This window comes from Arachis hypogaea, chromosome 13 (assembly GCF_003086295.3).
Source record: "Arachis hypogaea cultivar Tifrunner chromosome 13, arahy.Tifrunner.gnm2.J5K5, whole genome shotgun sequence".
In the NCBI taxonomy this organism is placed as follows: Eukaryota; Viridiplantae; Streptophyta; class Magnoliopsida; order Fabales; family Fabaceae; genus Arachis; species Arachis hypogaea.
In genome coordinates this window covers 129,138,384-129,165,737 of record NC_092048.1, presented here as the reverse complement: position 1 = coordinate 129,165,737, position 27,354 = coordinate 129,138,384, and the positions used below count along the sequence as shown (strand labels likewise).

Genomic DNA, 27,354 nt, shown 5'->3' with positions numbered 1-27,354 from the left:
TCTGCCCCATATACCAATTTAAATGGGATTTCTCCCGTTGATGATTGAACTGTTGTGTTTTAGCCCCATAGGACTTCTGGGATAAGGTCGGCCCATTCTCCCTTAGCATTGTCCAGTTTTTTCTTCAAAGCCTGCAAAATGACTCGGTTAGCTGCCTCCACCTGGCCATTTGTTTGTGGGTGCTCTACTGAGCTAAAATGATGTTTTATATTGAAGTTTTGTAAAAATAAGGCGAGGTGTTGATCTGTAAACTGTCTTCCGTTGTCCGAGATTATTTCTCGAGGTAGACCGTAGCGGCAGATGATATTTTTCCAAAGGAAAGATCTCACCTTTTCTGCCGTGATTCGTGCCAATGGTTGTGCTTCGATCCATTTTGAAAAGTAATCTATTGATACCAAAAGGAATTTTACCTGTCCTGGCGCTTTCGGGAAGGGGCCGAGGATATCCAACCCCCATCTATCGAAAGGCCAACTTACCTCCAGAGTGTGTAGCTTTTATGCTGGTGTTGTGGATATTGTGGAGTGCTTTTGGCAATTGTCACATTTTTGTACTTTGGCTATACAGTCTCGTTTCATTGTTAGCCAATAATACCCTGCTCTTAGTATCTTTGTGGATAATGCTTGGCCTCCAATGTGATTTCCACAGATGCCTTCGTGCGTCTCTGCCATTACTGTTTCAGATTCGCTTTTGTTGAGGCATTTTAGGAGAGGTTGTGAAAGTCCTCTCCTGTACAGGTTTTCTCCGAGGATTGTATAATAGCTGGCTCTTCTTCGAATGAGTTTTTCATTTTGCTCGTCTGCCGGGATGACTCCTGTGGTGATGTATTCGATAAATGGTGTTCTCCAATCCTTTTCCTGTGTAATGCTCAATATGTCGTGAGTTTCAAAGCTCGGTTTTTCAAGCGTTAGTTGTGAAAGTGTTGGTGTGTGTAAGTGTGATCTAGTGGTAGCTAGTTTGGATAATATATCAGCTCGTGTGTTTTGTTCTCTGTTTATGTGTATTATGTCAAACTTATCAAACTTTTTAATAAGATCCTTCGTTAGAAGCCAATACCTTTCTAACGAAGGATCTTTTACCTGGAAATCGCCTTTGATCTGCTGAACGACGAGTAGTGAATCGCAGTATACTGTAAGATGGGGTATGTGTAAGTCCTGGGCGAGCTTTAGTCCGGCTAGAAGAGTTTCGTATTCTGCCTGGTTGTTGCTTGCTGCAAAAGTGAATTGTAGTGATTGCTCGGCTATAACATGTTCTCCTTCTTTTAGTGTTACACCAGCGCCACTTCCCTCCTTATTTGAAGCTCCATCTACGTATAGGCTCCAATTTTGTTCCGCTTGTATATCCTCGTTGGTTAGTTCGGAAAGGAAGTCGGCTAGTATTTGTAGTCTTGGGGATTTCCGAGGTTGATATTGTATGTCGTACTCGGAGAGTTCGATGGACCACTTGGTCAGACGTCCAGCTAGCTCGGGCTTGGTCAGGATTTGTCGCAGTGGTTGATTTGTTCTTACGATTATGACATGGCTTTGGAAATATTGCCTCAGTCTTCTTGCTGTTGTGACTAGGGCTAGTGCGAGTTGTTGTATTTTTGGGTATCTGGTCTCTGTTGGTTGTAGAATTTGGCTGACGAAATACACTGGGTTCTATGCTTTCCCTGTTTCAGAAACTAATACCGAGCTTATAGCATGGTTAGAAACTGATAAATACAAAATTAATGGTTTACCGAGCTCTGGCTTTCGAAGGATGGGTGGTGAAGATAGTATTTGTTTGAGCTCTGAAAATGATTGCTCGCATTCCTCTGTCCAGTTGAATTTTTTGTTCTTTGAAATTGTTCGAAAAAAGTGATATGATCGATTTGCTACTGCTGGAATGAACCTGGACAGGGCAGCAACTCGTCCTGCTAATTGCTGGACCTCCTTGACTGTCTTTGGGCTGTTCGTGTTAAGGATGGCTTCACATTTTTCTGGATTAGCCTCTATCCCTCGCGAGGTTAGCATAAATCCAAGGAATTTCCCTCCTCGGACTCCAAATGCGCATTTTTCTGGGTTGAGCCTCATATTATATGCTCGGATCTGTTGGAAAATTTCATGTAGGTCCTCGCAGTGTGATCCCTGTGATGGGGTTTTTGCCACCATGTCATCCACGTATATTTCTATATTCCGTCCTATTTGTTGTTGGAAAACTTTGTCCATTAGCCGTTGGTATGTTGCTCCTGCATTCTTAAGACCAAAAGGCATAACTTTATAACAAAAATTTCTGTGCTCTGTTATGAAAGCCGTTTTGCTTTGGTCCTCTGGATGCATCAGAATCTGGTTGTAACCAGAGTATGCATCCATGAAGCTCAGGCTTTTAAATCCAGAAGCACTATCCACTAATTTGTCTATGCATGGTAAATGATAAGCATCTTTTGGGCAGGCTTTGTTTAAATTTGTAAAGTCGACGCACATGCGCCATTTACCTGAGTTTTTCCTTACCATTACCACGTTTGAGAGCCATGTGGTGAAGCGGAGCTCTTTGATGAACCCTGCGTGTAGGAGCTTTTTGGTTTCCTCCAAAGCTGCTTTTGCTTTTTCGGCTCCGAGGTTTCGCTTCTTTTGTTTTACTGGCTTGCTTGCATTGTCTATGGCGAGCTTATGGCAGATTACATTTGGGTCTATTCCCGGCATGTCTGCTGGCTTCCAGGCGAATAGATCGGCGTTGTCCCGGAGCACTTTTATGAGCTTACTTTTCTCCTCTCCTTCTAATGCTCGTCCAATGTAGGTGAATTGCTCGGCTGTTGTTGTTAGTGGGACCTTTTGGAGTTCGTCTATTGGTTGCGGTCGTTCCATGAAATCCTCCCTAGGGTCTAGATCTGCAAGCATTAAGACCTCGGATGTTGTGGGTGTTATTGTCCCATTGCTTGTCCGTTGTTCTGTGCTGGTTTTCTTTAGGCTGGCATTGTAGCATTGCCGAGCTTGTTGTCGGTCTGAATGTACTGTTGCTATGTTATTTTGTACCTGAAACTTAACACACAAGTGTAATGTAGATATTATCGCTCTGAACTTATTCAGAGCGGGTCTACCTAAAATAATGTTATAAGGGCTGGGACAGTCGACCACGAGGTATTGGATGTCAATGGTCTTTTCCAGTGGGGAATTACCCAGGGTCGTTTTTAACCATATATATCCTTTTATTGGGACCCTTTCTCCGGAGAACCCAACTAGTTCTCCTGATGAGGGTTGCATGGCCTTTTCAGATAATTGTATTTTTATAAATGTTGAATAGAATAATACATCAGCACTACTACCTGGGTCCAACAGGACCTTTCTTACCAGTAGCTCTCCTATTTGGATGGATATTACCACTAGGTCATCGAGGTTTGGGCTTGCTAGATCGTTTTGGCAAAAAGTTATCTCCGGCTCGGTTGTGCTGTGTTTAGTTGTTCCTTCGATTGCTAGCATTGCTCGGTAGCTTCTTTTTCGTGCCGAGCTTGTTTCACCTCCTCCTGCGTATCCTCCTGATATGCAGTTTATAATCCCTCTGAGGGGTCCGCTGTTGTCCATTTCCCTTTCCCTTTGTCTGTTGCTCGTTCTTCTGGCTCCTTTTTGGTTTCTCTATTTGTCCGTCCTTCGACATATTTGTCTAGGAGTCCTTGCCGAGCTAATCTTTCTAACAAGTCCCTTGCTATGACGCATTCGTCCGTGGTGTGTCCGTACTTTTGATGGAATGCACAGTGTTTGCTTCTGTCCACGAACTGTTGATCTTGATAATTCCCTGCCCTGACGGGAGGCTTGACTATTTTAGCGTTGAGGATTTCCTTGATTATGTTCTCCCTCTTTGTATTGAATCTGGTGTACGTATCGTACTTGGGAGTGAGTTTGAATGGTTTATTTTAATCCTTTCTGGCTGGCGACTTAAATGATCTTTCTTCTTCCTTTTTGCTTGGCTGTTTGTCCGCTTTTTGTGCTTCACGCAATTCTTCAATTTCCATCTGTCCTGCTGCTCTCTCACGGAACTCCTCTAATGATCTCGGTTTGGTGATTGCGATTGTCTCTCTGAACTTCCCGGGCTTGAGTCCTGTCTTGAGAGCATGTAGGTGGACGTTAGGGTCCAAGTCTGGAATTTCCATCGTGGCTTCAGCAAATCAGGTTAGGTAATCTTTGAGACTCTCATGCTGCCCTTGCTTAATTGTCCCGAGATAATCAGATCCATGTACATATATCCTTGAGGCGGCGAAGTAGTCAATAAAGGATCTTGCCAAGTCCTCGAAGGATGAGATTGACCCTGCAGAAAGTTTAGAGAACCACAGTAAAGCAGCACCATCAAGGTAAGTTGGAAAGGAGCGACAAAGTATGGGCTCATTATTAGCGCCGTTAAAAAATATCATAGATTGAAATTTTTTTATGTGAGCTCGGGGGTCACCAATCCCCTTATACGGCTCTAGAGAGTTAGGTAAAACAAAATTCTTTGGCATTTTGAAGTTTGTGATTTCCTCGGAGAAGGGGTTATCTAGCGTCAGCTTTTCTTTAGGTGGGGTGACGCTCAATGGGTCCGAGCCTCCCAGAGCCGAGCTTTTAAAGCCTCCATCGTCATGTTTTCCAGAGTTATTCTTCGTGGAGAGCTCGGCAAGTCTTCGGACTTCTGCTTGAAGTTCGGCTATTTGGGCCAGGAGCTCGGCTTGATTGAGCTGTGACGCTCCGTTTTCAGCCATACCTGGGTGGTCAGAAAATCTCTGCACGCAAGGAAGCAAATAAAACGTGGAAATAAAAAGTGGGGTTAGATCAGATCGGGCCCCACGGTGAGCGCCAAATGTTTCGTCCTTATGTTGCCGAGGTATAACGACTCCTTAGTCTTGCAGATATGCTCGGGTGGGAGAGGTATACGTCGGCTGAGTTGGAACACCGCGGCGGGAGCACCTGCAAAAAGCACTCCGACGCTCAAGTAAGAATATGAGTTATGAATAAATAAGAGAAATAAATCAGAGTGAGTTCTGTGACCTGTCTATTCCGAGATTGGGTATGTGTTTATATAGGCGTTCCTTGTGTGTTCGATTATAGTAAATCTCGGGATTCTCCGTGCGTTCCGAGGTTATCCCAAGTGTTTCGGTTTTATTATGTTTGTTACATTCCGAGCTTATTCGCAATTCGCCCGAATTAGGAGGGTTTGTTGGTTTTTGATTATGCTTTCTTGTTCCGTGGTGTTTTGCTTGGCCGAGATATTTGTTTGCTGAGCTGGCCGAGCTTATTTGCTTTACGTATCACAAACTAAACTGAATTTTTATGTATATGTATGTGTATATGTATAAATACAAACTGTACTGAATTATATGCATTTGTCATGAAAACTAATTAACTAGACTGCGAAATACTCTTACCTTTTTCCTAAGGGTGCTGATCCGTAACTTGTGTTTTTCATCATGAAACGCAAATTAGTTAGTATTCTTTATTTGTCAGAACTCAGATGCGTGCACTCAACCATGCATAATTGATCATAAGAGTGAAGAAGATCGCAGTTATGGATTATTCATAGTCATATTATTAGAGTTGGCCTTACTAAATTCCTACTCTTATTTGGAAACAATAACAATAATAATAGCAGTTTTATGACATAATTTTTGTCAAATGTTACTTGAAAATTATAGACTCTAACTAAAGAATTAACTATTATCAGTCAATTTTAATCAATTTTTTAAAAATTCCATTTTTATAATTAAATTAACATTCTTTCTTCTCGCACTTTTTTTTTCCCCGCAGCGCAATGCAGCCAATGCTCTCTCACAGCCTCTCACTAAAAGATTAACACATTAGAGCACATTAAAAAATATCTAAAAATAGAATATTTTTATTATGTTGGAACATTTAAAATTAAACAAAATGAAAAAAACTAAATCTAATATAATCCAAAAGTTTTTAAAACATCTAAATAAACATCCGAAATTATTCATAAAAAGAACATCCAAAATTCTACTAAAAATAAATATTTAAAAATAGGATAAAACATCGATCCAAACTAAAAACAGATCAGATTCATTTGTTTTAGGTTAAATATCCAAAACTAAAAAATGTTAAATATAATATATACATAAAAAAATTCAAGTCAAGCCTTAAATTGATAAAAAATTTATTTCTTAAAAATAGCTTATCAAAACTAATATTACTTTGAAAACCAATAGAAGTAGTTTAATTTAGCAGGCCTTGGTGTCCGTACAAAAGGTCCATTATGCTTGGCAGCTATGAATCTATGATGGCCAAAACAGTAACACGTGACACATGACACATGACACATGACACATGACACATGACACATGAATTAAAGAAAACAAGCCTCGTACTCGGACCAGTCCCCTCGTTGCTGTACCCGCTTCTCGGTTCTCATCAGACACTCGCCATAAAGGTTAAATACATATATCACTCCATAATTAGTCCATATGGTAGCATTTTAGTTTCTTAATCAAGTTTCGAGAGACAATAAAAAATTAATTTATATAGTCTAAAATTATTTTACTTAATATTTATTAATTATTAGTAAAATAATGATATAATTTAGATGTAATAAATATACAACTATAAATATTTTATTATATAAAATAATTTTAAATATTGTACATGTCTTCCTAACATTATTATTAGATAATTATGGCAAAGCTTAACGACCATACTTTATTTAGCATCCTCTTAAAGTGACAGTTAAGAAGGGTGAGAGTTGCCAATGAGTAATAGCTCAAATGACATAGTCTCTCCATATTCAACTAAGAGGTTGCGAGTTCGAGTCTCATATCTTTGGTAAAAAAAAAAGGTGAGAGTTTGTGATCATTTATCTATACTAAAAAAACAGTTGATTTTTTTTATAGTATGCATTGTACTAATACATTTTTTGGGATAATTATAATTGTATTCCTTATTTAATTTTAACTAATTAGTAATGATGGAAATTGTATCCTGATTTGATATATTATTGTAGTATTTATTTAAAAAATTGTATGTACATACTTAAAAATTAATCATTAAATTAGTTATAATATATTTATATATTATTTAATTTATTTTTTGTGTATATTTTTATATTTTAATATATATTTTATATAGAATAAAGTATTAAATTAGTCCTCTATATTTGGGCGTAATTCTGTTTTGGTCCTTAAGATTTAAAGTGTTTTATTTGAATCCAAAAAAAATTTTATTTAGCTTTAATATAGTCCCACTGTAAGGTCAAAGTTAAATAATTAACGAAATGCTCTATTTGACAGCAATACAAGAACAAGGTTGATAATCTAGAAAACAAGTACAAGTTCCAGAGGCTAGAGGTGTTCATGAATCGGATCTGATCCGCATATCCGCGGTATTTATCCGAATCCGATCCAAAAATTGCGGATATGGATCTGATCCGCAAGGCTTTCGGATCGGATCCGCACACTAATCGGATCGGATTACGGATTTTGTGTTGGTATCCGCATATCCGATCTGCATATCCGCGTATCCGCAAAAATAAAGAAATAAATAAGTAAATATTCTTTTTATGTTTTATTTCAACTAATAATTATCATATATGTTGTATTATTTTAATTTATTATTTAAAAAAATATATTTAATATTATTTTAAGAGTAAACATATTTAAAAGAATAGAAAAATGAATTTTATTGATATTTTTTAATAAAAATAAGCTTTTAAAAATATTTTTGTGTTTTACGGATATATCCGATATCCGATCCGATCTGATCCACAAATATGATCCAACCTTAAAAACTACGGATATTTGATCCGATCCGATGATTTTAGTGCGGATCAAATCGAAAATTTGGCCATATCCGATCCGATCCGCGTGCACCCCTACCAGAGGCACAAAATCAACTGTAGATGTATCAATATATTTATTTATCATTCTTCTTACAATTTAAATAAAATATTTTCTGTAGAACTGAAGAGAATAATAAATAAACGTATTGATGCATCCACACTTGATTTTGTGCCTCTGGAACTTGTACTTGTTCTCCAGATTATCGACCTTGTTCTTGTACTGCTATTATGTAGGACATTTCGTTCATTATTTAACTTTGACCTCACGGTGGGACTATATTTAAGCTAAATGAAACTTTTTTGGATTCAAATGTGACACTTTAAACCTTAAAGACCAAAACAGGACAGATTACCCCCAAATATAGGGACCAATTTAGTACTTTACCCTTTTATATAAATAACTAATGTGGTGACTGATTTTTATAGAAATGTAATATAATTATATTTTTTATTGATTTATTTTCTATTTTCTTTTTTAATACCTTTAATTATTTATTATTGTAAATTTAAATATTTTTAAAGATTTTTTTATTTTTATTTTTAAATTTTAAGCCTTTTAATAAGATTATGGTCAATTCAAGTTTCACTACAAGAAATGCACTAAATACCATCAAATTTAGCGATAGATGTTATCGACGGATTTAGCGGCGGATTTTTTGACAGTTACGAGTGAAAATTCGTCCCTTGAATAATTTACCGTCTAATTTAAAATTCCGCTGCTAAATCCGACGGGAAATAGATGTGCGGAAATTAATTTTATTAGCGCATAGTTTATCGTCGAATTTTCTGTCGAAAAATTTCGATAATAATAAGATTTAGTGAAACACGTTGTTTAGGCAACGACGAACACTTTACCGTTGGATTTTTCTACTGGTAAATTCGACGGTAAATTTGTGATAAAATTCAAACGCAAAATTCTTCTCCCTCACTTCTGCAAACTCTCTCTCTTCTCTTCTTCATCTCCTCCTCCTCTTCTCTCCCTCCCTCCCTCCCTCCCTCCCTCTCTCACATCTCTCTTCCTTTAGTCCATTGAAAAAGGTTGCACCGCTACCACCTGGAGTTGCTGTCGCTTTTGGTAAGCCACATTGTCGTTGCAGATAAGCACGTCGTCGTCACTGTTATTGGAGCCTCTGCCATGCTGCTGCTGGAGCCTCCGCCGTGCCGTTGCTGTTGGTGTCCCTTGCCGTTGATCGGAGGTCGTCACCTTGTCGCTATCATCGTGGCTAAGTTACATCGTACCAACGTAAAGTTGTTGTCTATTTTTCTTTTTTGTTGTTTGTTATATTACTAAATCTAGTTCTACTACTGTAGGTTTCACTGCTGTCTCCTGTTATTGCTACGCTTTTACCATTATGTAGTCACCATCATAGATAATTTTTCTATAATTTTTTATTTTTTTGTTTGTTTAGATTTTGTTAGGTCTTTTATTAAATTATTGATTAAATTTTTTAATAAAATGTGTGATCAGAATTTGTTATATTAATTTAGTGTAATTAGAAATTAAATAAAGTTATGTAGGGTATAATTTAGGGTTTGTTTTGAGTTGATGGTGTTTTGAATAATTGTTAATTTTCTGAGTTTATTGTTGTCTGAGTTAATTAGTGTTGATTGTTGTTAATTCTCTGAGTTAATTTTACCTTGTTAATTTTCTAAGTTAATTATTGACTTATTGTTAATTGTTGTTAATTTTCTAAGTTTATTGTTATCTGAGTTAATTATTTTTTGAATTAATTTTGTTGAATTGATTATTGTTAGTTTTACTAAGTTTGTTGTAATTTACTCATTTGAATATATGAATTTTGATTTGTTTGTTTAATTATAATTTATGTGTTAGTTTTGTTTATAGTTTGTGTGTTGATTATGTTTATAGTTTGCAATTGAAGGTGTACAATCTACTATTTTATAAAATGCGACGGTAGACAGTAAGTTTATGATGCAAAACCTCAAACTAGATTTGAAAGTTTCTGAAACTGTATAAACTTAAATAGATATACCATTTGAGAGACATAAATATGCATGTCAGTGGATTACTTGAAATCTTAAATAGATATACTATTTGTATAATTAATTTTTCTTTTCAATATTTTATTGTCTAGAGAGTTTTAACTATGTAATTTACTTAGCCATCATATGAGGTATCTTATTTTTCATATCAAACCTTATGTAAGTTCATCTTTTCTGATTTAGAGTATATGTTTATAGTGCTACTTTTTTCCATATACGAGTAATTATTATTTTTCTTTTTATTCTTAAACTTTGATGTGTGAACTTATTTATGAATTTTTAACGAAAAATTATAGACAATTTATTATGAAAAATTGTAAAATTTTAAATATTGTTAGTTTAAAAATTATTAAATTTAAATATTTAAAATTATATATTGAATTTTTAAACAATTTTATTTTAAAAAAATTTTATATTATTATTGGATTTATTAGAGGATAAATCCAATGGTAACAAAATAAAAAATTTTACTAATTAAAAATTAATATCTACCACTAAATCTGTCGGTAATTAACGGCAGACGAAAAAAATTGCTAATAAATAATTATCGACGAAATTTATACGGTTGAATTTATTTCAACGATAATTCCAATAATAAATATATTAGTGACAGATTTTTTTGATAAATTTATCGATAAATTTAATAGTATTCGACAAATGCCCTAAACATAACTCTTAACATATTACCAAGTTGGATGTAGCCATAATTAACATCTGTCCTAACTTGATGAGGTACCTACCCTAAACATTACACTTAGTATACCACCCATGATGTAGCATTAATTAACAAATGATATGACATACTACCTAAATTATTAGTACAACCCTCATACATTATCCCACGTTTAAATACTAAATAGCTACGATATTGTTCAATAAAAGGTGACTAAGAAATTAAAATTTAACATAATTTGTACACCATACATTATTCGACAACATCAATGAATTATATCATCACATGATATAGTAACATATATATATATATGACTTGATTCCATTCAACTCAATCCATAAATAAAGCAAGTCTCTTTTCCAAAGCGCACTTATCAGGATCCACCATTCCATATAAGGCCACAATCAAGAGAACACCAGACTGATATACATTATTGAAAGAGGATATTATGCATCTTCTTTCATGCTCTTTATTTGCAAGCTCCACCTTTCTATCTTTTTGTTAGCAATGGTAAACAACAGTTGCTAGCTCTTCCTCCAACAGTAGTGGCAGATAGAGGCCGGGCTTCCAATTAATGTATGTTAATCAGTCCTCTCTTTCTTATTATATATGATTGGCTTGCACGCCTAGTTAATTATACATTTGGGTTCAATAATTATTTCCACGTATAGTACATTTTTTTTTAAACTTTCACGTAAAACGTCTTATAGTAATGCGTAATTAGAAAGTATTTATGTAATCTACCAGTTTCTTAAATAATAATATAACTTTTTAATTGAATTATATTCTACAATTCTAGAACTAAAATACTGTTACTCTATGTACCAAAAGAGAATCTATTTTTATTGGTAAGTTTGATCTAGAAATTCAATTGCAAAATCTAAAGGCTTAACTCTTAAATTTTAAATAATAAAACCTTATTTGGAATACTTGAATACTTTTACACTTGCACCAAAAAAGGGGGGAAAGGCCTCACTTTTATACAGTAAATAATAGTACAAGATTAAATTAGTTTTGACTTTTTGGATTGCATTGGCAGAAAGAAAGTGAATCCGTTCATTTCTTCCACATAATTTAATATTTTGTTTAAGGTAACCTGCATGACATATAGAGAAACGAACTCAAATGAGTTAAAGTAACCAAACAATCCACAGTTTTTGCAGAGATTTACTTTTGAATACATGTATGAAAACCATTATATCTAGCTAAAAGTCTTCTATCTTTACCAGCATGTATGGGATTAATTAGAAGTAGAAAAAATAATAATAATAATAAAAGAACCTATATGAAATGAAATGCTACAATATAATTTAATCTGTTTTCCTTTATGTCAATATTTAAAACACTGTGGAGCGGAATTATCAAAAGAACTTTAACATTACTTTCAATTAAGAGATTTCAAAAATGACATATATATTTATAGATTTTAATATGTTTCAGAAAAGTATTCGGATTGAAAATAATCTCTCAAATCATTATTCTTATTTTCTCAAAAAAGAAAAAACATATTATAACTACTGTAAACATCTTATAGTTAACCTATAATAATTCCTGTAAAAAAATAAAAAAGATAAATATTTAATCGAACCTTTTTATTTCTTTCCTTCTTTTACCAGAAATTTACATCCAAACTTTCCAAAAATTAAATAAACCTTAGAGGGTAATTAAAGTGCTTTTTGAGGATATAGTACTCACCCCAGCTTTAGATTTGTGTCTCTACCATGATCTTCTTCAGGAAGATAAGATGAATTGCAGACAATGGATTTAAATGAACTCCTTTGCTCATTTGCAATGCTTGATGATATCTATTCCATCATTATAATTCTTAATGAGATCATCATTTAATTTTAAAGGCAATATTAACAAATTAAATTAAAGCACGAGTTCGGAGAAACCTTTACCTGTTTCAATTTATGGTTCTCTTCGGTCAGTACTGCTCCCTGCAAATTACACTAGTGAGTTTGTGCTCCACTCAATAAAAGAATATGGCATTTAGAATGGAAAAAGTCCTCAGTATTTTAACTAGAACAATAATTTCTCTCTCATGATTAGACTATAAATGTATAGAACAAATTAAAATCATATCAACCATATGGGTTTGAATTTGAAATGTATGAGCTAGTGAGTTTGGTTTAGCTATATACTTTTACCTTTCTCTTAAGGGTGTAGATCTCTTGTGTAAATAATTCATCCTGATGAAACACATTAGCATTAATATTACATCAGCAAGATATATAAAATGATCATATATGTTAGTAATCTGCAAGTGCTAAAGCATAAGAAATTCGTCAAACCTTTACTTTTGAAGCATTAGAGAGACCTTTTATAAGTTGCTCTTCTAATTTGTTGAGTTCGTTTAGTGTCAATCCTTGAAGATCTTCACCATTTAACTGCCTATCTCACAGTTGCAAATTAGACCATATATTTCATAATCACTCATATGTATGTATAATTAAAATTGCATCCAACGTGTGTATCTCTAATTAATCAAATACCACTAGCAGCTAGCTAGGTTGTTGCATTGTATATATACCTGAGTTCACGAGCCTTTTGTTCTTCTTTCTTGCGCAGCATATCATAGTTGGAGGCAGCACCACTCTCAACCTATGCATAAAATTCCCAAAATATTCTTAATTTCATCATTAATGATATATTAAAGACAATAAATATATAATCCACGTACATATATTTCGCACCCGCTTTAATGTTTCCAATTCAGAATCCACAATACTTGTCAAGAAATTATTGCTGTCAAGAATTTAGACCAAGTATACATATTGTTTTTCATCACACAAAGCCTAAAAGTATAAAACCAACCCCTAGGTTTTTTTTTTTAAAATAATTGAATTATGCTTGACATTCAATCTACAAGAAATAAATAATTAAATAAAAATACTATTTATACACTAAAATCAGCCACCAATATAAATACATATGTAATTTAATTTTTAATATATATTTATATAACATGTATTTTATATTGATAATTAACTTTAATGGTTAATTTTAATATACATATAGTATAGTCTATAATTAAATAGGTATGTATGTATAGATAGCAACAATGCCTTCTAAACAAAGCCAAAACAAGCATGACGAAGATTTTATCATAGATAGATAATCCAACTTGGTATTAGGCCCACAAAGAGAGTGGTTCAATTCAAAGACACGAAGACAAACAGCTCTGGAGTTGCATTTGTGCAAGCCATGATGATGAACAATTATACCATTCTTACAAACAATCTGCAATTATACGACTTTATTACATAATCTATACAGTTTTCTATCTATCAAAAAGCTAAGATCAATGAGATAGGAGTAAAACTAAAGACAAAACGCAAATATTTCATATCTCTATATTTTGTGTCTCAAAATACTACCAAACTCAGTTTTGGATATTCTTCATCTACAGAAAGATAATATGCAGTTGCCTTTCTGATGTTATTATAAATTCATAATTGTGGCAAGTAGCTAGCTAGTACAAGAACTTGGTGCATACCTGCAGCACAGCGGATGGAGGATCCGATTTTTGAATTGGTGAATGCTGATTACGTCTTTCTATTAATTGTTGCATACTGAAAACAACAAATCCAACACATTACATACAACTACATCGCATGTTCTACATTGTTAACAATGCTCACAAAATTAAGACTTCACAAACATTACATACCTAAAATTTAGATGAACAACGAGATTAATAATTAGAGATGAAGATTTGGATATTCTAAAATAAAAAGTTACGGAAAGGTATGATATTAATATAATTCCTTAAAGACATACACAAGATATTAATTTAGTTTTTTGAAATATTCTTTTAGATCATTCTATCCCTAAAAGGTACATTAGTCCATTATATTTCGGGTTTTTAAAAAATGCATATGATATTTATCTGGATATATTATTTTTCATGAATTGAAATTGTTAATTCTTTGTATCTTTGAGAAATCAAATAATGCCGTGTACATCTTTGTTATTCAATCATCTTCTTGTTATTTTACCCTCTTCATGTATGTCCAACAAATCCCGTTCAGTTTGAGCATGAGAATGAGCACAAGAGTGTAAGAAATCCTCACACCACTTAAAATTAGGAAAATAATAAGGCTTAAACAACTACAAAAACACTTTATCACCTTGTTTATAATGTAGTTTTTGAATAAGAGCCATCCAATTCTAAAGTAAAATTAAAAAAGAAAAAAAGATGAGAGAGAATAAAAAAAACCAAACAAATCAATACTTTCTTTTTTAGAAAATACTAAATAATGAACAACTTTTTGTTGTACTTTTTATTCTCAAAAATAGTACTAAGATGATTCATTAATTTATATTTCCTAATGAAAAAAGTTTAGGTGACCAATTCTTTTTAGACAATATATAACTAATAATGCCATTTTTCACTCTTATTATTTAAAAAAAAAAAAAACCAAAAAACAAAAACCAAAAAGAAGCACACTTGATTTTCTTTCTCATATAAACTTATATATAGTGAACAAAAAATGTTCTTCATATAATAATATGTCTTCCCATTGGTGTAAGATAAATAAGAGTAGTGGATAGTGAGAATGCAGTTGTATATAGTATATAGTATATAGAATATACCTTGAAGTAGCATATTGAAAAAGCTTGCTGGTTGTGGAGAAGACAATGAGAGCAATTTCAGCATCACAGAGAGTGTTAAGCTCCTGAGCCTTCTTGAAGAGCCCTTTCCTCCTCTTTGAGAAGGTAACTTGCCTTGAACTTATGTTGTCGATCTTCTTTATCTCTATCTTCTTCCTTGTCATTCTTTAATTTCCCTATCTCAAAGTCCAAACCCCCATTATTATTAACTACATCTAAGATCAAGGGGTACTTTAAAGGGGACAAAGAGATTAGACATAATAGGAGAATCAACTACAAATTAAATAGTAATACCAGTAATAGTAGTTTCTTGAGAAAAGCAATGAAAAACATAAACTAATTAAATCTGATCAATCGATTAAATACCTTACCCTTCATTCAGTGAAGCAACTCATAATATAAATCTAACTTTTAGCGTTCTCCATGTTGATAATACATGTGAAAATATATATTACACTAAATTAAAGTAGAGAGAGAAATGAATTACAGATTTAAGATAGGAAAAACTAAGAACAGGTCTATCTGCTTCAATCACAAGGATATATTTGGTTGACAAAAAAAAAAAGAAGAAAAAACAGGTGGATATGAATTAAATGAAAGCACGGAATTTGAATGGCGAGAAAAGTGGAGCTTACAAGGGAGGTTGATGCGGTGGCAGGAATGAATGAAGAAAGTGAGGTGAGGGTATGAGATTTGAGAGTCCCGATTCCCAAACAATTTGAGTGCCGAATATGTATTCCGAATTCCTCAGAAATGTAAATGGTGGAGTGGGATGTGGGTGTGGGTGTGGGTGTGGGGTTCTGAGCTTTATTTTCATTGGCCACCACTCGATACTTGCTGTACGAATACTGCTACTATTGCCATTAATTTTTTTTCTTTATCTTTTTTGTTTTTCTATCTTGAACTCTCTCCTGCACTCCTGGTTTTTTATTTGGAAAAAAAGTAAAAGTTTAATGTTCCAATTTATTTAGGCGAAACATAGGTTCAGTTATCTTCGTCTGAAATTAATAGTAGTGGAGAATAGATGATAATTTAGTTAAATTTATTAAATTATTTAATAATTTTTTATTATCAATTTTATACAAAAACGACGACATAATTATATGTAAATTTTTATTATTTATTAATAAATAAATATTCATACACAATTATTTTTTTATAAAATTAATAAATAAATAATAATTTAATCAAATATATTAAATTATTTAAAAAAATTTAACTAATAATTTTAAATAAAAATAAATGTTTATTTTATTGACGAGACTATATTATGGTAATTTTATTTTCGCTTGTGCCTGGAGTTCCGTACAGCAAGTCGGCATCCATTGCATCGATGGGCACGACTGGGAAAGTGTAACCCTCGTACACACATCAATACCCTCGTACCCCTTACCTTCTTTCCATGACAGCTTTTTTTTTTTAAATACTATTTGTATATTAAAACCAACTACTAAAATTAATCACTAATATATTTGTGTATAAATATATATAATTTAATTTATTTTTAATATATATTTATATTTTAACATATATTTTATACTAATAATTAATTTTAGTGTCTAATTTTAGTGTATACATAATATAATCTTAAAAATTTAGTTTAAAGAATTTCTTGTTATTATAAAATATATGTTTTTTTTATTTTATAATTAAATATTCAAAAGTTTCCTATTCAGTTTTATTATTAGTTCTTTTTATTAAAAAGTGAAAGAAACTCTTTTATTTTATTGGATTAAAACTAAAAAAAATTGTAAGAATCAAAATAAAATATATTATAAAGATTAAAATTTTATTAAAGCGTATAATTTTTTACTAAAAATTTAATTGATTTTCAAATGTATGTTTATTAATTTATTAGTCTTTAAATTTATAAATTATAAGATAAACCAGTTTTTAACTTTATAATGGAAGACATTCTACTTTTTATTCTAAAATTAAATCTACACACACACAATAAGAAGGTTTACCTATGGGTTTACAAATTTAGATACTAATAGACTAATAATAAATAAAGATCAAAAGACTAAATCATTCACTTAAAAACATTTATATCCCAAAATGTCATTCATACCCTTTCTATATTTAAGTATGTAGTTGGTTTCTTTTTAAATAAATATTTTTAAATTAATTTATTTCTAAATCGTTGTTAATTATGTTATAGATAGCAAAAATGTTATATGCACATTGTATATAAATATATGTATTGTTTAAATTATTTTAATATATATTTTATATTTTAATATATATTTTATATAAATAATTTATTTTTTATGTATATCTAATATGATTATATATATAATGTCTATTTTTTATTTATTTAACTTTATTAATGAGAATAAATATTGTCACTCCTATTTTTATAATATCACTCATTTTTTTATGAAACATAAAAAAATTACGTATAGAGTGACATTTTAAAAAACAGAAGTGATATTATATATCAGGATTCGTTTTCTTTAAGAACAAATTCCATCTAATGAGAAGAGAATTACAAGATAAATCATTAAAGTCGTCAAATTATAAAGAAATGAAATTTTGTTTTACAAAATATAAGAAATTCAGCTAAAAACCGATTGTTAAGAAAAATAATGGTATATTCATATATTTCTTTTTATACTAATAACAACTGATATAAAGTTATTAGTACGTTAACTTCTTCAATTAATAAGAATATTGTATTTAATTATTGTCTAAATAAAAGAAAGAATATTAAGTTAAACCCTAGCCTGTGTATTATTTATAAAAAATATTATGTATATATTAAAATTAGTTATTATGTATTTGTATATAAATATATTTTATTTAATTTATTTTTATATTTTAATCTATTTTATATTAATAACTAATTTTAGTATAAATTTATATATATTTGGGATAAATTTTTCAATTGAATATTTCCTCTCGTGAATACGAAAAGCTTTTTTTTTTTTTTTTAATTAAGCAACTTAAGAAGATAATAACGTGATATAGATATTGAACGTAATAAATAAATAAGTAAATAATCCTTGAAAGCTTCTCTGCCTTCTCACACTCACTCATATATAGCAGCCTTTCTGTTACGCTACCTCATCGTTGCATCAAATAGTCATTTACAGTTTACACTTTACACCACAGATAAGGTTATTTTTTACACTAAAAAAGAAAGGATATGTATGGGATCATGTCAATAATAAGATATTAATTAGTAATTACCGTATATATTTAATTATTTATTGTTGATTTTCTGTTTTTGTAAGACTCATGTTGAAAACGAAAATATTTGATAAAAAAAATTAATAAAAAATCATTAAATTATTATAATAATTAATAAATACTAAATAAAATAAATTCTGGTTGTTTTTTATTTTTTTAAAAAATACATAATAAAACAAACTTTCAAATAGCTAAAATACTTTTTTTTGTATTGTTAAAATTTTACGTCTTTTTAAAAAATTTAAAATTTAATTTTAAAATTTAAAGTTATAATTCAGTATTTAACTTAGAATTTATGGTAGCCGATAACGATGGTGCTAGAGAATGATCACTAACCAGCCAAGAGGTGATTAATAGGTGAAATTGTAGTAATGTTAAGAGAGTGTTATTAGAGAGAAGTAGAAAAAAGGTGAGGATATTATTTTTATTATTAGTTTGATAAATATGATTTTTTATGTTATTATTATTATATTTTAAATTATTAATTTGTACTCAAATAAAAATCAACTAATATGTACTTTATAATAACACGCATACACTTTATCTTTGGTTTCCATAAATAAATTAAATATAGGTGTAGCCGTACGTGTACATGTAATTGTAAAATATATATATATAAAAATTATTAAGTATACTGATATAGTATTTTAGTAATTTTTAATTGTTAATTTTAATTATAAAAAATATATATAATATATATAAAATTAAGATCAACAATTAAAAATTATTAAAATATAAATATACTAATATACTTAAAAACTTTCTTATAATATAATGAGTGAAAATAATGGTTGGCGAACCCCTACCGTATATAAATAGGTAGGTAACTAGGCAAGTATTAATTAAGGTTGTGTTGGTTTAGGTAAGTTTGATATGTGGAAAAATGTCGAGTAGTTCTTCAGAGAAGAGGGTGATGGTGTTAGCCATGGATCAAACAGAGAATAGCCAGTATGCACTGGAGTGGGCTCTTGACCATTTCTTCACCCCATTTGGCTCAGATGCTCCTTTCGATCTTGTTATTGTCTATGCAAAACCCTTTCCTTCCGTTCCTATTGGTACCGTCGCAGGACCTACTCCTGGTAATTCATATCAAAAATATTAAATTATTATTAGAATTTATTATTGTTTTTATTCTGTTAATAAAAAAATAGAATTGTTGGTTAATAAATTAGTAAAAATTAAATAATAAAAATAATGTTATATATTTAAGTTTTTTTTATAAATTAAGTTCAATTAAATTAAATAATAATATTTAAAATAATTCTTAATAAGTTTGATTTTAAATTTAATTAACAAAAAGACTTAAATATATAAGATTATTCAAATAATAAATTATGATGTCTGACCTCATTGCCTCTAATATTTCTCAATTCAAATTATTCATCTTATATATATATATATATATATATACATAACATACACTTTAACATTGGTATACTATTACTATACATATATATAAATATTTATATTCTTCATGTTATATATATATAGCAGTGGCCATAGGGCCTGAAATTTTCCCTGCCGTAGATTTGGAGCTCAAATTGGTCGCTGATCAAGTTACAGAAAAAGCTAAGCAAATTTGCACTAGTAAATCGGTATTGTACATCTTCTATTTCTTTTTCCTTAGAACATTAACCATATTTTTTATCAATTAATTTTAAGTAGAATGAAAACAAATATGTTATTAAAAAAGGTCTTGTATAGTACATATATAATTTTGTGGTGATCCTATCCAAGTTAAAAAAAAAATGTCTATGCTCTAATTAATGTGACTCTCTTTGGCTCTCTCTTTCACACACATTTAAATGTTATTATGGTAGTTATAATTATGGTGACCACAATAATAACTATAAAATAATTTTGAAAACACCTAAAAATGTAACTAAAATTAACATCATATTTTTACTATTTGATTATACTTTTCAATTTATAAAAAATAAAAATAAAAAATGTGATCAAATTAAAAAGTGTTACCAAATAGAAAAATATTATTATATTAATTTTAGTTATACTTTTTAAGTATTATCGAGCTTAAAATTTATATTATCCTTTTTTACTATTTGATAATACTTTTCAATTTAAAAAAAATAAAAAATTTTGTCAAATAGTAGAAAAAATGTGATGTTAATTTTAGTTTCAAAATTAAAGTTGTATAGTCACCATAAGTAATTTGTGATGAAGAAACTGTTTTTTGTTTTAGTAGTAAACATAAACTTTAAATTTGTTTACGACAAGGACCTAATTGATTTATAAATCTGGCTGGTTATGTTAAATTTTAGGTTCACGGAGCTTTGGTGGAAATTGTTGAGGGTGATGCTAGGAATGTGTTGTGTGATGCTGTTGATAGGCACCGTGCATCCCTGTTGGTTTTAGGTAGTCGTGGTTATGGAGCTATCAAAAGGTATATATATATATATACGGATATCATTGATTAAACCAGAGAATATTTTTTACATCTAAAAGTTCTTTTATGAACAATTTTTTTTTTGTAGATATAGAAAAAAAAAAGATGTATCTTACTATTTTGTAGATATCATTGATTAAACCAGATATTTTTTTTCCTTATTTATTTTAACATAGAAAATGATCTAATATATTTTTAAATAAACTTAACGTATTTAATGAAACAAAATATTAAAGAGACAAATAAAGATTTGTGATAATTATTTTCAGTGTAGTTTAGTTTTAACCAATTTGTTGGTTTTTTTTTTAATTAGGAGTAAGATTTGAACAAAAAAATTTTAGAATAGAAAGAATATGTCATTTGAGCTATAATTCATTGACAATTTTAACCAATCTGTTTTTAATAAATTTATGTTCATTGTTAATAATTAATAATACGAGAATGTTAATTATTATACATTTTTGAACAAGTTATATTTATTGTTGCAGAGTTGTTCTAGGAAGTGTGAGTGACCACTGCACTCATCATGCTCACTGTTCGGTGATGATCGTGAAGAAGCCCAAGTCTAAAAAATAAGCACGCTCCCCTGCTCTGCTAGCTTTTCTATCATAGTTAATTAATAATAATTCCTATTAGACCCTAAAAATGTCCATTTATATATAAATGCATGTGTACTTTTATATTTGAATTTGATAATATAACTACGTCCTATATACTTTTAAGTATAACTTATTTTTGTCATACTGCGCTTTTACATATACGATGATATATGAATAAATTATGTGATGGCCAAAAAGAAATTCGTTGCATTGGTAAATATTTTGAGTCCAAAGAAGATGATAAGGAGGAGTTGCTTCCACGTACACCAAATATTGTAATGTTAAGATGTTAATCAAATAGGCTAGCCTTGCCTAGCAGTATTCATATATAAAATCATAACATTGTTAACCAAGCAAGTGAAACGTTACTTTGATTGTTGTTTCTCGTCTTTTTGCTTTCTTTATTCGAATCTAATCCAAAAATTACGAATATTAATCTAATTCATAAGATTATCAAATAGAATCTAATTTAATTCGTATATTAATAAAGTTAGATTACAAATTTTTAATAAGTATATGTATATTTGTAGATCTATAAAAATTAATAAATAAATATTTTTTATATTTTAATTAAATTAATAATTATTATATATTGTTGTTCATATTCTACCCTAAATAATTAGTCAGACTCAAATTAAACTAAAAGGTCTAATCTAGCAGGTTGGCATTCACTGCTTATCCGACCTCCTTCAAGAGGTTGGGCTTGACGTCACTTATCTAAATGAATAACTACCTCCGTAAATCTCTCTCCCACTTCTAGAAGAGAAATTTCAACAACCCTAAGATAAATGGACGGTTATCTACCATCAGAAGTGGAACTACTCCAACGGTAGTTACTGGCACGTCACCTATAAATACACTGACACCTCTCTGGTATCTAAAAGTTCCAATATTCTAAACTTGCTTAACCCCTTACTGACTTAGGCATCGGAGTGTCTTGCAGGTACCACCCCCTCCTATTCAAGCATACAAACAATTCGGAAGGCAGCTCACGGGCGCGAACCAGTCTAGGGCCCCCTCTTTCTAACGTTTGGGCCACACATTCGAGCCCAATCAGTCCGGTTTCAGATAACCTCCGGAACATTGGTGCTGTTGCCGGAGACTCGGAGATCAATGCACAATGGCAGATGACCAACATGAAGACGGACACACTACATCTAAGTTCAACCAAGAGCATCAGGATGCGGTCAATAACGACCAAGCAATAATACATCTAGCAGGAGCGGAGGGATCGCGTGGTGAATGCCCCTCGAATACCCAGGGATCAAAGAAAGTTTCCTCTGAGGTTCATCAGCCTGGAAAGGAGGGGCAACCTCATTCCACTGAACTCATGGGGCTACTATATGGCCACCAAGGTCGACTTGAGAAACTAGAATAAGAGCTGGAGCGACAGCGTGAAGTGGAGAGAAGCCTAAGGAGAGCAATCTAGCAACAAAAAGAGCTTGAAGAAAGGCTCTCGAGGCTGGAGTCCAATCTCCAAAATATGGATTCTAGCGTAGATCAAGAAGACACCCTATTGGGGGAAGAAGACCCATTCACTGAGGATATCATGAGGGATAAAGTTCCCAGAAACTTTAAAAGTCCTGACATGGAATTGTATGTTGGGACGACTGACCCAAAGAATCACCTCAGTAATTTCAAAAGTCAGATGTACTTGGCCGACGCCTCTGACGCTACCCGCTACAAAGCCTTCCCGACAACCACAGCAACTCTAATCTCGACACACAAGAATCAAAACTCAATCCTAAAGCATTAACGTTGCAAGGACCTTAGAAACATATAACAGAATAGCAACTATAGAGGTTCGGGACGAGGGACAGCTTACTGTACTTACAAATAAGCAAGAGAACAGAGCAATGGCAGCTCCGGTGACAACGCAGCAGCTTGATGTCCTATGCCACAGTCATAGAACTTAGCATGCAAGACCCAGAACTCGATCCTATGACACCAAAACCTCATATACTTAACAACTTAAAACAGAAAATACCAATTTCAAAGGTTCTGGAACGAGACGCTTACCCAGACAAGGAAGAACAACTGTACTGAATAGCGATACCTCCGATGTTGGTTTCGGTGATCACGGCCACGTTTCTGGTGACCCAAACGGCGGCAGAGCAGCTTCTGACGGCGACAAGAGCTTCGGCGACCGTGACGGTTCTCCACAGCGGCTCTGCTCGACGGTGACGGACCCAGAGGCGGCGGCGATCACACGTGCAGCAGCAGCAGCCCGCGATAATGATGATGGCGGCAGCTTTGCACAGAGACGACGGAAGCTTCGAGGACAGTGACCCACCGCCTCCTCTCCTTCGCGTTTCTGTTCTCGATGGCGACGCAGCGTAGTGGTGGCGCGACGGACGGTGCCGACGGCGCAGGTGACACGACGGTGGCGATGAGGGCAGCTCCTCCTCCTTTGGCGCTCTTCCTCTCTCACGGGTCTCCCTCTTCTCTCGCAACCTTCACTCTCTTGTTCCGTTTTTTTCTTTCCTTTCTTTTTTTTTTCTTTCTTTCTTTAATTTTTTTGAAGCTGCTAGTTATTGGGTTTTAGGAAAGAAGGGTTAGTGGCGGCGGGTAAAAAGAAACAAGGAAAAGAAAAGATAATGATGAGGTCAAAGAAGAGAATTGATATTCAAAAGAAGCATGCATAGTGAATTATGGTTTAATAGTTTATTAATCTTTACTTTCTCTTTAATAGTTTAAAGGTTAACAGTCTTTTTGTGTAATACACATAGCATATTGTATTTATATTAGATATTTGTTTAGTTAAAATTTATATAAATATATAGAAAAAAACAATTTTGGTATCCGTCATCTTATTAAGATAGAAAAATTAGGATTTTTTTTTAGTTAGGGTTTGTTTTGGAAATTTTGGATTAAACTAGAGTTTGATAATTTTAATAAAATTAGAGTATATCGTATCAATTTGAAATCCAATTTAATCCCTTAAAATTACTTAAGAATATTATTTAACTATCAATTTGCTAACTGGGTTTTAATAAAGTATTCTAATTTAAAATTCTAGATAATATAATTAATGCTCTTTGTCTATAAAAGTTGAAGTATTAAATTTCAAAATCTCAATTATTTAAACTAAGTCATATAAAATTCTTATTCTTTTATAACTACTAAGTTTTATAGTTTAAATATAGAAAATTATTCAATAATTATAAAATTAAGTAAAAATTCTATTTTAATTATTAAAACTTGGTTTAATTACTTTAATAAAATAATTTCTGAAAATAAAGTCTTTAATGAATAAATAAATTGAAATTAGTTCATAATAAGATTTTTCTAAAAATTTTGGGTCTTACAGAGATTACATGGAAATGTTCAATAAAGCATGTTTAAAGATCCAGAACCTGCCCACTAAGACAGTAATAATGGGACTTGTCAACGGCCTTCGAGACGGACCATTCTCCCAGTCCATCTCAAAAAGGCATCCGACTTTCTTGAGCGATGTACAAGAGAGGGTTGAGAAGTACATCAACATGGAGAAAAACGCCAGGTTACGAGAATCAAATTGGCGACTTGAGAACCCTCAACAATCAAAAGAAAGGAAAAGGGAGTCCAAGAGAAAGGAAAAAGTCGGATCTGAAAAACCTAGAAGGTATCATTACTACACCCCGTTGAGAGTTTTCCTCGTGGATGTGTACAGGAAAATTTTCCACACCGAGAAGCTTCCTCCCCCACGCCCAATAAAAAATAAAAAGGAGGGAAGTCGTAATGAGTATTCTGAGTACCATAAGCTTTATGGGCACTCCACAAATGATTGCTACGACCTTAAAATGTGATAAAAAAAATTGGCCAGAGAAAGTCGGTTGGACAAATATCTCATGGAAAGGTCAGACGCTCATGGAAAAAGAAAGAGAGACGACGAAGGACATGAACAGAGAGGCTGCCTCCGCAGACTCCAGAGCGATATATTCATATGATATCTGGAGGATTTGCTGGAGGGGGGCTGACCAAATCATCTCGAAAAAGTCATCTCAAAGAATTCTATCAAGTCGGTAGTGACAGACCCGACCTCTCAACTATCTCTTTCACCAAAGAGGATGGGCAGGGAGTCATACTCGGGCATGATGATCCGGTGGTAATCACCATGATCCTCGCTAATGCCCATCTACACAGAACTTTGGTAGACCAAGCGAGCTCAGCCGACATATTATTCAAGTCGGCATTTAATAAGCTGGGACTGGATAAAAAGGAGCTAAAAGCCTACCCGGATACGCTCTTCGAGCTGGGAGACGCTCCTATCACACCACTAGGCTTCATCTCCCTGCACACAACTTTCATAAGGGGGTCGAAGTCTAAAACCTTGAGTATCGACTTCATTATTGTCGATGTAGCCTCTGCTTACAATGCCCTGATAAGTCGGACAACATTAAATCGGATGGGAGCGGTTGTTTTAACCCCTCACATCTGTATGAAGTTTCCAACACCAGAGGGGATCGAAACCATAAAGGGAGATCAGAAGTTGGCAAGGAAGTGTTACAATGAAAGCCTGAATCTAAGAGGAAAGGGCAAAGAAGTCAATACAGTAGAGCTCGGAGGAGTCCGAGCGAAAGAAGAGTTACGACCACAACCTAGAAGAAATACAGAAGAAGTCCAGATTGGACAAGAGGTCGGAAAGAACACTAGCATATGAGCCAATATAAGAGCAGAAATAAAGCAAGAGCTCGTAAAGCTCCTACGAGAAAATTCTGACCTATTTGCTTAGAAAGCCTCCGACATGCCTGGGGTAGACCCCGAACTCATGTCACACAGGCTGGCTGTCTACCCGGGATCCCGATATGTCCAGCAAAGGGGACGAAAGCTAGGCCCAGAATGAGCTCAAGTGGTTGAAGATCAAGTGCAAGCCTTACTAGAAGCCGGGTTCATCAGAGAAGTTAGGTACCTAGCATGGCTGGTGATGGTGGTAGAATCGTCGATAAAGAATTTCACAAAATTAGTCGCGTTGCAAGTATAGATCTAAACCGACAATTAAACCTCAATCAAATTTAATTTGTTTGTCATTTAAGCAAACCCAATAAAAATCAACCGAAATATTTAAACCTCAGGTCGTCTCTCAAGGAATTGTAGGGAAGTGTAGTTATTATTGGTTATGGAAAAGTATCTTTTGGGTTTTTAAATGTTGAACAAGGAATTTAAATGACACTGAAATAAACTAACAATTAAGAAAAGTCTTAGCAAGGATTGATAATTGGAATTCCTATCCCCATTATCATAGTCACTTGTGATGGTAATTGCCTTTTGCTATCACTTAGTTAACCTCTAACAATTGAAGGTAAGTCAAGTGAGAAAATCAACTTGAGTTCACAAGTCCTTATCAAAGACTAGAGTTAGTGAAGCTCAAGCCAACTAGCAAGTTTCAATCACCAACCAACAAGAGACTTTGACAATTCAAGAGTCTCTAATTACTCAATCTTAGCTAAGAACATAAAAAACTAATTTAAAATTCAACCAAGCATTTCATCAAAAACTACTAGGCTTCATCTCTCTGCACACAACTTTTGGAAGGGGGTAGAAGTCTAAAACCTTGAGTATCGACTTCATTATTGTCGATGTAGCCTCCGCTTACAATGCCCGGATAGGTCGGACAACATTAAATCGGTTGGGAGCGGTTGTTTCAACCCCTCACCTCTATATGAAGTTTCCAACACCAGAGGGGATCGCCACCATAAAGGGAGATCAGAAGTTGGCAAGGAAGTGCTACAATGAAAGCCTGAACCTAAGAGAAAAGGGCAAAGAAGTCAATACAGTGGAGCTCGGAGGAGTCCGAGCGAAAGAAGAGTTACGACCACAGCCTGGAAGAAAAACAGAAGAAGTCCAGATTGGACAAGAGGTCAAAAAGAACACCAGCATATGAGCCAATATAAGAACAGAAATAAAGCAAGAGCTCGTAAAGATCCTACGAGAAAATTCTGACCTATTTGCCTGGAAAGCCTCCGACATGTCTGGGATAGACCCCGAACTCATGTCACACAGGCTGGCTATCTGCTCAGGATCCCGACCTGTCCAGCAAAGGGGACAAAAGCTCGGCCCAGAACGAGCTCAAGTGGTTGAAGATCAAGTGCAAGCCTTACTAGAAGCTGGGTTCATCA

At 32.8% G+C, this 27,354-nt stretch overlaps 3 protein-coding genes across 6 annotated transcripts; 1 reads left to right on the top strand and 2 right to left on the bottom strand.

Annotated features, from left to right (window-relative positions):
* Positions 1-494: 494 nt before the first annotated feature.
* On the bottom strand, positions 495-3,536 carry LOC112735401 (uncharacterized). The gene is made up of 4 exons (XM_025784941.1): positions 3,306-3,536; positions 2,469-2,990; positions 1,718-2,303; positions 495-1,597 (listed from the first exon to the last, which is right to left on the bottom strand). The coding sequence occupies exons 1-4, from the start codon at positions 3,534-3,536 to the stop codon at positions 495-497; spliced, it is 2,442 nt and encodes an 813-aa protein (XP_025640726.1).
* Positions 3,537-11,344: 7,808 nt separating this feature from the next.
* Positions 11,345-16,041, bottom strand: LOC112733363 (MADS-box protein JOINTLESS). 2 transcript variants are annotated; one of them, XM_025782298.3, is made up of 9 exons: positions 15,697-16,041; positions 15,044-15,237; positions 13,944-14,019; positions 12,978-13,048; positions 12,739-12,838; positions 12,595-12,636; positions 12,346-12,384; positions 12,140-12,249; positions 11,345-11,540 (listed from the first exon to the last, which is right to left on the bottom strand). In XM_025782298.3, exons 2-9 carry the CDS (start codon positions 15,223-15,225, stop codon positions 11,531-11,533), a joined length of 630 nt encoding a protein of 209 aa, XP_025638083.1. In that variant the 5' UTR covers positions 15,226-15,237; positions 15,697-16,041; the 3' UTR covers positions 11,345-11,530. The 2 variants fall into 2 exon arrangements, with proteins under 2 accessions (XP_025638083.1, XP_072068599.1); XM_072212498.1 differs by having other exon boundaries at positions 15,044-15,241; positions 15,697-15,994.
* Positions 16,042-19,075: 3,034 nt separating this feature from the next.
* On the top strand, positions 19,076-21,385 carry LOC112736040 (universal stress protein PHOS34). 3 transcript variants are annotated; one of them, XM_025785402.3, is made up of 4 exons: positions 19,076-19,332; positions 19,781-19,848; positions 20,533-20,654; positions 21,146-21,385. In XM_025785402.3, exons 1-4 carry the CDS (start codon positions 19,137-19,139, stop codon positions 21,231-21,233), a joined length of 474 nt encoding a protein of 157 aa, XP_025641187.1. In that variant the 5' UTR covers positions 19,076-19,136; the 3' UTR covers positions 21,234-21,385. The 3 variants fall into 3 exon arrangements, with proteins under 3 accessions (XP_025641187.1, XP_025641185.1, XP_025641186.1); XM_025785400.2 differs by having other exon boundaries at positions 19,079-19,332; positions 19,745-19,848; XM_025785401.2 differs by having other exon boundaries at positions 19,080-19,332; positions 19,748-19,848.
* Positions 21,386-27,354: the final 5,969 nt, after the last annotated feature.